The sequence below is a fragment of the Miniopterus schreibersii genome, assembly GCF_964146895.1.
Source record: "Miniopterus schreibersii genome assembly, chromosome: 10".
In the NCBI taxonomy this organism is placed as follows: Eukaryota; Metazoa; Chordata; class Mammalia; order Chiroptera; family Miniopteridae; genus Miniopterus; species Miniopterus schreibersii.
The window spans coordinates 79,178,176-79,190,485 of record NC_138110.1 but is presented as its reverse complement, the minus strand read 5'-3'; the positions used below and the strand labels follow the sequence as shown (position 1 = coordinate 79,190,485).

At 48.8% G+C, this 12,310-nt stretch overlaps 1 protein-coding gene across 1 annotated transcript in view; it reads left to right on the top strand.

Annotated features, from left to right (window-relative positions):
* CD226 (CD226 molecule) overlaps positions 1–12,310 on the top strand; it is a 28,627-nt gene that overhangs the window by 9,353 nt on the left and 6,964 nt on the right. The window contains exon 3 of the mRNA XM_081149424.1: positions 9,105–9,452. Coding sequence (XP_081005550.1) covers positions 9,105–9,452 — 348 coding nt within the window. The remainder of the gene's footprint in view (positions 1–9,104; positions 9,453–12,310) is intronic.

Below are 12,310 nucleotides of genomic sequence, written 5' to 3'. Positions count from 1 at the left end.
CCCACTGGGCACACGTTAGATTTGACGTGGGCATTCGGCTCAGCCTGGAGGGAGGTGTTGCCGGCTTGTTGATGAGATTGGGTTGGGACGGTGAAGAGATCGATGCCTCTTCTGCGACTAAGAAGCCACTGCTGCCCGGGGATGCTCACCAGCCGATGGCACCGTGAGATGTGCTGATGTCTAGCAGATGTCAGAGGGGGGTCAGGACGGCGTGAAGCCTGTATCCCTAAAGCTCCACCAAAGATCCCCTTCGAGGAGGTTTTCAGGGTGAATGCAAGTTGTGGGGTTTCAGCAGACAGAGCAGCACAAACACATGGAGCAGACAGGAGGTGGGGGCATGTGATGACCACGAGTGGTTTGGTGAGTGCGGAGATGACAGGCTACGGATGTGGTGATGGGGGCAGAGTCTGTGCTTGAACGAGGCCCCAGGGAGCTGGAGGTGTGGAGACTGTAGGTTTGCAAGCAGAGAGGGCCACGGTCAGCTTTACAATGGGGAAGGACTGCCCTGCGAGGGAAAGGTGGGTGGAAGTGTCCACAGCCTCATGTGAACAGAAAGGCATTTAAGACAGCAGTGACCGCTTGTGTGTAGACAGGAACAGGGCAAGTACACACAACCGAGTTACAGAGCACATGTGGTGTCCGTGTAGTTACAGGGCTCCATTTAGTAGCCTCAGTTGTCCCCGCAGGAGCCACGATGAGCTACGTGATACAGGTCTGCTGTTCGGTACATAATCTGGTCGGTCCTTCCTATTAAGAAACTAAATCACATTTCCAGGTTCAAATATCAACTCTACCTTCACCAGCCATGACTTTTGTTACCATACCTTGAAAATGACAATTAAAATCGTGCCCAAAATGTAGGGGGAAACCTTCCCTGGAAACTGTTTGTCACACCTCATGTCAAATTACGGGCACCTAGAAAATATTACATATAATTATTAATTGGCTAGAATCGCCACGTAGAGGAAGCACCAAGGTTGTTTTCCTTTGAAGAATCGTGAGCAGTCCTGTGTGGAGAGGGAAACAGGGCATATCTTCCATGAGAGTAAGAAAGAAAAAAGTGAAGATTTTGCACATAGGATACAAATGAACAGAGGGGCGTGTTAGCGAGCCAGGAGGTGGTCGTAGGTTATAAGCTCCACGGCGCGTTCTTTTATCTTGTGTTCGAGCAGATGTTGAAGGCAACAGGGTGTCTTTTCTGTGGAAAATGTCTGTGTTTCAAAACCCACGAAGTGAAGCTTCACAGAGGTGGCGAGAAAAGAGACACCAGGCACCTTTCATCAGGCGGACGGAGGGAGAGAGGTGGGTTCGTTTGTAGAAGTTTCCTAGGATCCGCCAAGCAGCTCAGGCCACCCGGGTTGGAGCTCATGTGGAAGGAGTGGGCACAGAGTAGTACACAGGCACGGGGGTCGTCCACGGTCCTGAAGACACCTAAGGGACTCTTTTTTGGAAAGAATTTAATTTTTAATCCTTGTGCAGCATCGGGTCCTGTTCAGCAAACTCCGCATTTGGCTGCGGGCACTTGGGCATCAGCCCGACTCACAATTCCGATGTCTGGCTCGAGAGCCTCGCCCCGCAGGCCTCTCCAAAACAGCCAGACGTGAGCCCTGCCCAGTGCCATTTGTCTCACGTGGAGATGATACGCTTCTGCTCTTCCAGGCTTATCTAGTCTTCAAACTCAGGTAATCCCCTCGTCTCCAGTTGTTTCAGGAAGGGGAGCCATTAGCCCTCCTTGGCTGCCAGGCATCGTTTGAAAGGTTTTATCTGCCTGCCTCCCGGACGATCCTTTAAAAATTTAGGGGAAATGAAATCTTTTGTCTTATGTAATACAATTCCCTGGCTCAAGGCTTCGTTGGCAATATTTCAGATATTCTTTTTAGCCATATAAAAGGTCAGGTTTTTTTTCTCCTATGTTTGGGAAAAAAGCCTCCCCTAACAGCTTTTCTGGACGTTTGACTGGCTGGGCTCCTGCGACATCCCTCCTCGCCTGAGAGCCGCAGCCGGGGCCTTTCCTCCTGCCCTGTAAGCAAACTGATGGGCGCTTTCTCACTAAGGTGCCTGTGCTGCCAGGGGCTGAGGTTGTGCGCATTTTAACAAGGACAAGCGAAGAAACTGATTTCTAATTATAGGATTTGAGGCGTCATAAAGTGAGATCTTTAGGAGCAGAGGCTTCATTGTCCTCTGTGAAACGCAGCTCAGCGCCGGGTGGAAGGGGACTCTGCGAGCCTCGTGTGGTGCCCCTCACAGGGGTGAGCCCCGGCCCCGAGGTGGCTCCAGGAGCCTCTGTCCTGCTGGGACTCCCTTCTCTACCACCCACCAGCTGGGCGCCTTGTCCCTGGGCTCTCGTGCGTACTCAGAATGTTAGCGCAGGTAACGCGTTCGATGCTGGCTCACAGGAAGGGCGAATTCCAGGTCTATTAGTTTGCTTTGGAAATATGTTGAAAATGTTAAATATATATAAGGCAAAATGCTCAGCATCATCTCCAGGGGTGTTCACCGGCAGGGTCTGTTTTCTAGCCTGGGAGGATTAGGATTAGTGTTCATCTTTTCATTCTTTCCCTGTAAAACTCTGCCAAGCGGAAGTCTACCAGAAAGTTCCAAGTCTGCGAGGCCGACTGCTGACACTTTCCTGGAAAACAGGCCAGCCCCCGGGGCTGTTTTATCATCATCTGGCTTTGCAGGCACTCAGAGCTATACTATTTAAAATTCTCACCTCCATCAGTCATTTGCATTTCTGATTGGAGAAAGTGCTGAGTTGCTCAAAACTGAAGACTTTTTCATGTTCTGCAGCAAGCCCCGAGGTACTGACTTAAATAGAAAGCACTGTTCCCCCTCGTTGCACCAGATGGAGAGATGGAAGGTTATTTCTTAACAATTAAAACCTGTGAGCTAAAGTTACAGTGCAAGGACCTGTGGCCGCTTCACACGGATACTCTCCCCCTCCGGGGCCTCCCTGAAGTGTCGGGGGGCAGCCTGGGCTCGGGGCCCTACCTGCGGCCACGGCAGTTGAGTCACAGGGCATTTGAATTGCAAGTCGTCTGAGGCCTGGGCCACAGCCTCTTGCTCCTCAGAGTTCACACCAGCACTGTGTTTGGACAAGCCTCATACCTGCTCCGTGTGTTTCTGGGTTGCACACCTGCTCCGTGTGTTTCTGGGTTGCACACCTGCTCCGTGTGTTTCTGGGTTGCACACCTCTCCTAGTGTGTTTCTGGGCTGCACACCTGCTCTGTGTGTTTCTGGGCTCACACCTGCTCTGTGTGTTTCGGGGCTGCTTCTCTGAGCTGCCTCCGCCTGGTTCTTGATATTTCTTCCATTTAACCGTTGGCCGAGCTCCGGGCCTCTGGACGCTCTGTCAAGTTGTGTTTTATCTGTTGCAGCAGCTCTTGCTCTTCCCCTTATCTGTGCTGCTCAGTCAGGCAACCCTTTAGCTCACTTTTATCTCATTTGGCTCCTGTCCCCTGTATCTGCACTTCCAGTGAAGGAAAGAGAGTGGCCACTTGTGGGGAGGCACATGGAGAAGAGGCTGATGCCCTTAGTGGGTGGCCCTGATGCTTCTGATGGGTGCTGATGAAATCCTGATTGGACCCGGAATGTTGCCCCGATGAAGTCCCTGCCCCATGTTTGTTTGCTTGGGCACTGAAATATTTTTCAAAAATGATCTATCATCATGCCAGAAAAATCACGTGCAAAGTAGAGAGGATTTCATCATGGTTTCTACATGCAAACCATGTGAGAACAACACGGACAGACCATTAGCATGGCCAGATCCAGAGCGCTGACAGCACCCGGAGCTGGCGAGGGCATGGAGCAAAGGAAGGCTCGTTCACTGCTGGGGGGACGCAGCACGGTGCAGCCGCTCTGGAAGACGGTTTGGCAGTTTCTTACAAAACTCTTATCCTGCAAACCAGTGAGCATGCTCTCTGGTGTTTGCCCAAAGGAACTGACAACTCATGTCCACACAAAACCCTGCCCATGGTTGTATATGGCAGCCTTACTCATAATTACCCAAACTTGGAAGCAGCTGAGATGTCTTTTGGGTGAATAGATAAACTGTGGTCTATCCAGGCAATGGAGTATTATTCAGGGCTAGAAGGAAATGAGCTATCAAACCATGAAAAGCACGGCGGAAGCTTAAATGCCTGTTACCATGTGAAAGAAGCCAACCCGAAAAGTCTACATGCTGCATGAGTCCAACTCTATGACATCTGGAAATGCACATCTGTGGAGACAGTGAAATGATCAGTGGGTGCCAGGGGTTGAGAGGAGGGAGGGACGAACAGGCAGAGCACAGAGGATTTTTAGGGCAGTGACACTACTCTGTGTGATACTATAACGATGGATACAGGTCACTGTACATTTGCCCAAACCCGTGGAACGTACAACGCGAAGAGTGAAGCCTGAGGTAAGCCATGGACCTTGTGTGATTATGACGTGTCCACGTATGTTCATCCTTGGTAAAAAATGCACCAGCCTGGTGAGGGGTGTCAGTGATGGGAGGCTGTGCATGCAGGGGCAGGGAGTATATGGGCACTCTCCCTACCTTCCTCTCAATCTTGTTGTAAACCTAAAACTGCTTTAAGATAAAGCTTTTATTTATTTATTTTAAAAATTCTCTACCTGAGGGTATGTTTTTATTGATTTTAGAGAGAGAGAGAGGGAGAGAAAACAGATTAGCTGCCTCCCATAAGCACCCCAACCGGGGATCGAACCTGCAACCTTTCGGTGTACAGGGCAGTGTCCAACCAACTGAGCACCCGGCCAGGGCTAAAAATAAAGCTTTCAGAAGAAAACAACACAAACCCCCCACAATCCATTCTGTGTTTATGCTAAGGATTAATACAGAACTAGCGAGAAATGTAAGATTAACTGGTTTTTATGATTTTGTTTCTGTTTTTAGGATTAAATTCTAATGGAACCTTTTCTTTCCTGTGAACTGCATTTTTGCCCCCATGTTAAGTAGATTCACTTTCCAGGTTCGGCTGCCAAGGGTGCACGTGGGGTCCTCCCGGTTGTTTTCAGGGTCCTTTTGCTCACTCTCCCTGGGCCCAGCAGGGGGATCGGGTGGTCTGAGCAGCGGCAGGCGACACGTGAGGGAGGCCGGTTGTGCAGACGTTGCCTGGGTCTGGGTTTCCATCTGCCACCAGCCAGCTCTTCCGTTCACTGGGGGAGGTTTATGGGGCCCGCTCTGCGCTTCCACCCATCTGCCCCTGGAGCCGCCTGCTTCGTCCCGTCCCAGCTGGTGTTTGTGCACAGGCGGGGCTGGGTCCCGACACAGGGCCTGCCCAGCCCCAGGCCTGGCTGCCCCGCGGGTTTGTCCTCTGTGGCAACACAGTCACCTCCTGCCCAGGTCGCCCTGCATGGGCTGCTTCCTGAGAGCAGGGCTGGGGCAGGTCGGCAGATGCAGCCAGCTTCTGAGATTGGAGGCTGGGGGCAGCCGCAGACGCACACGGGCGGGAGCCTGAGCTCTGAACGGCTGCGGCCCGCCCGCCTCCGGCTCCCAGGCTTGGGCACCGCTGGCTGGCAGCAGCGCCCTCTCTCTGTTCCTCTCTCTCCCTCTCTCCCTCTCTTCTGTCTTCATGTCAGTCTAAGTTCCTGTTTGTTTCCTCAGAGCTTTTACTTTTTTATTTTTAAAAAATATTTCTTTTTTTAAGTATGTCTTTATTGATTTCAGAGAGAGGAAGGCAGAGGGAGAGAGAGAGAGAGAAACATCAATGATGAGAGTCACTGATCGGCTGCCTCCTGCACGCCCCCTGCTGGGGATGGAGCCTGCAACCGGGCCTGTGCCCCGACCAGAAATCGAACCTCGATCAAACCTCGATCTCCCGGATCCTGGGTCAATGCCCAACCGCTGAGCCACGCCAGCGGGCTCCTTGGACCTTTTGTATTGTCAGTTTGCTCCCGCCTCAGGGGTGGGCTCCGCCTGCTCCTGCGTCCGGTCCTGCATGGCCCTCAGTTAGAGATGAGCGGTTTCCCGCTGGCCCGCCACGTGGGGGGAGCGCCGCTCTGGTGACTGGTGAGACCCGGCCCGCTGTGGTTTCCTCTTTCCAGCAACGTTTTGACACATGGAACCACTTGCTGAAGAAGCCATTTTGGTGGAGATGAAACTGTCACAGACAGTCTTCTGGTTGAACAGTGAACCTGGTGGCGTTTACATGTCACTTTGCTCTTTCTCCAGCGTAGCTCCCCTCCCCTCCCCTCCCCTCCCCTCCCCTCCCCTCCCCTCCCCTCCCCTCCCCTCCCCTCCCCTCCCCTCCCCTCCCCTCCCCTCCCCTCCCCTCCCCTCCCTCGGAGTCAAGACAGTGGCTCCCAGGCCAGTCCTGCGCGAGTTCGTGACACGGAGAGGCCGGCACGGTGGTCTCTCAAGGTTCTGCATTTTGACCACTGCCCATGTGCCCTGTGACCCCCGACTGCCCTCCCTTCCCGACAGTGGCCAGAACTCCCCGTCAGCCACAGCAGAGCGATCCGGTTAAATAGACTGACGTTACCGCCCCCCCCCCCCCCCCCGGATACCCTGATTTTGAGACGTAATTCCTGAAGGTCATTCTCTAGATCAGGTTCTTAAATTGTTGGGTCTCGGGGTCCCTTTAAACTTTTTAAGAAAAGATTTTACTATAAGAACATTTAACATGAGATCTAAACTCTCAACAGACTTAAGTGTACACACAGTGTTGTTACCTGCAGGCCCCGCGTTGTACAGAGAGCAGGTCTCTGGACTATCCATGTAGTAGAACCGAAACTGCGCCCACTGAACCGCGACGGCCCCTGCGCCCCTCCCCAGCCTGGCAGCCACCAGCCTAGTCTCCGCTTAGGTCCCTTCGGGAAGCGCATCGTCAGCATCTGTCTTTCACCCGGCACCCTGCCTTCCGCTTCATCGCGCACTCCTGCTGCAGGCTGTCCTTCTGACGGGCTGGATAATGCCCCGTTGTGACGTACGCCACGCTTTTTAACCCATCCGTCCATCGCTGCGCACACAGGCTGCTTCGTTTGTGAAGAGTGCTGCAGTAAACTTGTGCTAATAGCTCTTTGTGATCCTGATTCTACTTCTACTGGGTATATACCCAGGAGTGGGATTGCTGATGCCCCTGGTGGTTGTATTTCTAAGGTTCTGAGGAACCTCCATACCGTTTTCCGCAGAGGCTGTGCCACTTTACATTCCTACCCACAGGGCACAAGGGTTCCGATTTGTCATACCCTCGCCAACAACTGTCTTTTTTTTTTTTTTTTTTAATAATTGTCATCCTAATGTGTGAGGTTTTGGTTTGCATTTCCCTAAGGATTAGTGACATTGAGCATCTTTCATATATCTGTTGGCCATCTGTGTTTCTTCTTTAGAGAAATGTCTATTCAAGTCTTTAGCCCATTTAAAAAATTAAATAATTAATTATGGGGTTTTATATTATTTGTTTTTCTTTTGCTATTGAGTTGTAGGAATTCCTTACATATTTTGGAAAGTAACCCTTACCAGATATGTGGCTTACAAATATTTTCTTCCAGTGCATAGGTTGCCTTTTCTCTCTGTTGACTGTTTCCTTTGCTGTGCAGAAACATTTTAGTTTGGTGTAGTCTTACTTGTCTGTTTTTTCTTTTGTTGCCTGAGTGTTTGGTCTCATACCCAAGAGATCATTGCCAATGTCATTGCCAAGGGCAATGTCATGAAACTTTCTCCTATGTTTTCTTCTATGAGTGTTATAGTTCCAGGTCTTACGTTTAAGTCTTTATCCATTTTGAGTTGATTTTTATGTATGGTGTAAGATAAGAATTTTATTCTTTTACACTGTATTTGTCCAGTGGTTCCAAGAACATTTGTTGAAGAGACTTTCCTTTCCCTGTGGTGCATTCTTGGCACTCTTGTTGAAGGCCAGCTGACCATATACATATGAATTTATTTCTGGGCCTCTGTTTTCTTCCATTGGTCTGTATTTCTGTCTTTTTGCAAGTACCATGCTGTTTTAATTATTGTAGCTTTGCAGTTTAGTTTGAAATCAGGAGTGTGACACCTCCAGCTTTGTTCTTGTTCAAGAGTCTTTTGGCTATTTATTGTCTTGTATGGCTCTATATGAATTTTAGAATTGTTTCTTCCCCTCTATTCTCTTAAAAATTATGGAAGACCCCGAAGAGTTTTATGTGTGTTATAACTATCAGTATTTATTGTCTTAGAAATTAAAACCAAGCAAAATTTAAAAGACCAGAATTTATAAACACATATTCTAGTGGCCATCTCAGACTCTTAAAATATCTACTATATATTCCTATGAGGTAAGAGTGAATTTCTAAGAACATACATATTCTTATAGAATAAGAGTTATAAAGGTAAATTACATTTTAACATAACTATTAAAATGGGTTTGACCTTTCATATCTCAGAGAAGGATCCAGGGACCCTTTGGGTCCTCAAACCACAGTATAAGAGCTGCTGATTGAGATATCTGGTGGTTATGTACCAAGTGCTGTGTGCTGGGTATTACAGCTATGGTGGTGGGACGGTGGGAAAATATTGGAGGACTTTCTAGTTATTTCTAAAGAGAATTAAACCAGAGCATGTAGTCAACAGCGGCCCAGCGTCATTGCAGAGCAGTCTTGTGAAATTCAACCTTTTGATATGATCACTACCAATGTCCTAAAGGTACCAGGAAGTCATAGAACGTGGGCTCCTTACTTTATGCATAAGAAAACCACACACCTGAGAAATGAGTTTATGTATATATTCAGTGGAGATGACTTGGTATCTCTTTTCTGAACAATGCAATCTTAGTTGGCATGGTTACAATCTAGATAGTTGACACTCAGAGTCAGAGGCCCAGCATCACTGCAGAGCAGTCTTGTGAAATTCAACCTCTTGGTAAGATCACTACCAAGAAAAGCACCAGAGGTCTTGACGTTTCTCGTTATATGGTTAACCAAGTAACATTTAATAGAATATGTGAGAGCACATTCCTTTAAAAGCCCTTTTCATACAAAAATGTGGTATAAAGATAACATGCACGATTGCTAAAACTCTGCCAAATGCCATCACCCATTGTTTTGATAGAATTTTCTGAGTAGCTTCTCCCCTCGCATCTAAAAATTTGAGGACGTGGGTATGATCAATTTCTCCTTCTTTTCAGAGAGTTTTGGGATGGCTGTGCCACCAAACAGCACCGTGGTTTCAGAACCTGGAGAAAACGTCACGCTCACATACGAGCTTCAAACGAAGGGTCTCATGCAACAAGTCACGTGGGAAAAGATCCAGTCCCATCAGATCGACCTCCTAACCTGCTGCAACTTGTCCCAGGGTAGAAGCGAGCCCTCCAAGTACCGAAGACAAATCCTGAGCAACTGTAGCCAGGGGATGACAAAGAGCTTCATTGTCCTGCCCCACGTCACAGCCTCTGACTCTGGGCTTTACCGCTGTAGCTTCAAGGCCGGCTCGGGAGAGAATGAAACCTTCGTGGTAAGACTGACCGTAAGCGATGGTGAGTGCATGACAAGGCAAGGAAGAGTTCTGCTCAGGAAAACGTCCTGAAGAACCATCTCGAACACCTGTGAAATAAGGCCCTGTCCATACATGTTGAAAAAGTGATTATAAACATCTTAAATCACAGAGAAAACCGGGGTAGTAGAGTTTCAGGAGGTATAGTTATTTAACTCTTGTTGACGTTTAAAAATGTCTTTCTCTTGTCCAGACACGACTAAGTCTCTTGCCCAAAACAATCTCTTTTCTTTGTACATAAGCTGTAAACACTGTGGAAAATGTAAGCCGCAGAACGTGATGGGCAGTGTCTGTGCCCATTTGTTTTGAACACCCACAGGATGGCTTTCTGAGATCCAGGGCAGCTTGAGAGAATGTCACTGGGGCTCATCCGTCAGCAGTTATCATCGACAGAAGGTGACAGCTGTTGAGTGCATGCTCTGGTTTAATTCTCTTTAGAAATAACCATAAGTACATATTGAGTATAAAACATCAGATGGGAAGCAAAGCTAGATCGCATGCGTTTTCCCTGTTGCGATTTGATAATTTCAGAGCTTGAGGCTGTTTGGTCAAAAATCAATGTAGAGCTAAAAGCAGAGAGACGGGTTTAAGATGTGGAGCAGATTTAATTTATCTCGACTGTCACAGGAAAGGGGATTGTGACGCCAGTTTTATAAGCCGCTCTGCACCCTTTTGTTGGCTCTGATCTTCTTCTTTATAGAGGGACCCATATTCTACACATAAGCAGGGGCTCTTCCCCTGGCATCTGTCTGCTGTGTTCATATTCCGACAAGTACCAGGTACTCACAGGTCACCCAAAAGATGGCACAATGTCAACCAATACGACATATATCGGGCCTTGATTTATTTTGAACAGAGAGAGAAAGTGGCAGAAGCGTGAGTCGAACCCAAATTTACCATTGACTCACTTTGCTAAACGAGAAATACTTGTCTCCTGTTCTTGGCTCTCGGGACCTGAGAAGCGGTAGGAAATAGTTCCAGGTGGACTTTGCTGCATTTGCAGTTTGTCTAGACCACAGGGGCAAGGGCCAGGGGAAAACATGTGTATAGCAACAGTGACCAAAATTATTCTTGGCCCTTAATATTCTTTGGAATTTCATTAGTCACGAGAAAACTATTTTAGTTTCTGCCAAAAGAATTTGTGAAGTCTTCTAATATTGACTAAATGATGTTCCAATTACTAGAGTCTTCACCAAGCTTATTGATTATAAAAAGGTTGGGGATCAAAGAAATGAAGTCAGCTCTCTCAGAAAGTCTCCAGCGGAGACTGGCTTTGGACAAACGTCCATTGGCCACCGCTGAGCCGTATAGTTATTCGTGTGCTTCTCTGATCTTCCAAGGAGGCCGCTCAGCTGAACCATCGGGTTTCACATGAGGCATTCACGCCCCGAGCAGAGGAAGGAGGCAGCACCGAGGACAGGGAGCAGCGGGAAGTCAGCGGGAGTGACCAGGAAGGCGTGGGTGGGTGACCAGTGGCATGGCCAGCGGGGTACCGAGATGCCGAGCTGTGGGTTAGTATAGAGGGTGGTAGGCGCAATGAAGGGATCACTTCTTGAAATTCTGGATCTCATCGAGAGCAATGAAAGCCACTGTCAATTCTTGACCAAAGATGGCAAAATATTCAAGGAAGTGTAAGTCAAGTAGCTGAGTATAGAATAAAAACAAGACATTCAGGCAGAGGAAATGAGCTAAAAGTATGCTGCAGTGGTCAATGCGTGAATGATGGTGCTCTCAGGCGAGGCTACAAAGGAGCCCCCTCCGGGTGGACAAAGTTTCCAACGGCCCCTCCTTGGGGCAGACAGCTTAGGAGAAGGTGCCCCTTCCCCTGGGCCGATGCAGACCTGAGCCGGCGAACAGGCTGGCCGACGGGCCACGGGCCTCCTGCCCACACCGGCTGGGTACGAATCGAAGAGAGAAGTTGGTCTGATGGAAATATCCCCTGGGCTTGTCACCACCAGACAGTCACTCACACTTTTCCATTTCCGCCTTGTCTCACCACCTACTGCTTTTTACCACATTTACTTCCTTTCCTGTGGTGTTTCCAACACATCTGACACCTTCAAAATGTCTCTGCACCGGCCCACACTGCTCCCTGGCCATGAACCACGAGGCGCCTTGAATTCCTCCAACACTTATAACTTGGAACTTTATACCGTTGAGTCAGTACCTGCATCTGTTTGCAGGGGTCCAGGCTCTGATTTTAGAAATTATTTGAGATTCGGGATTATTGGCATCTCTGCTTCCAGTTGCTAGATTGTCCCAGAACTTGTGTTAATATGTGTTCCCAGCTGCTTCTTTGTATATTAATATTCCTTTGTATTCTAGCAGGGACTGTGTCTGCGGCGTCTTCGCGTTTTCTAGCTAGATTCTTTCTAGGTCTTCGTCATCAATACTGGACATTTGAAGTTTAGTGGTTATTGATCAAAGGAACCTGAACTCTTAGAAGAGTTGTTTGAGGAGATATTTTCATTAGCTTAGTTTGCATTTATATCTTTCAAAAAAGTCTACTTTTTGAAATTTATTCTTCTTGTTTCGCATATTTCTATAAAAGGTGCATAAATGCGAGTCCCCCGGCCTGGGGGACCGGGTGTGTACAGCAGAAGAGTTCACTAGGAAATCATGGGCCACAGCCAAGAGAAGCTCCCCAAAGAGGCAGAGGGGCCATTAACCCAGAACCTTCTGTCCCTCTCCTGGGAATTCACAGGAGATGTGAACACTGCAGGCGTGGGGTTGTCTGGGCCCGTGGGCCCGGGCTGCGGGTGTGCCCATCTCCCTGGCGCAGTGTGAGTGAGCCCGGCCTCTCCTTATCTTCAGCTACACGGAACACTGTGCAGGGCGCTT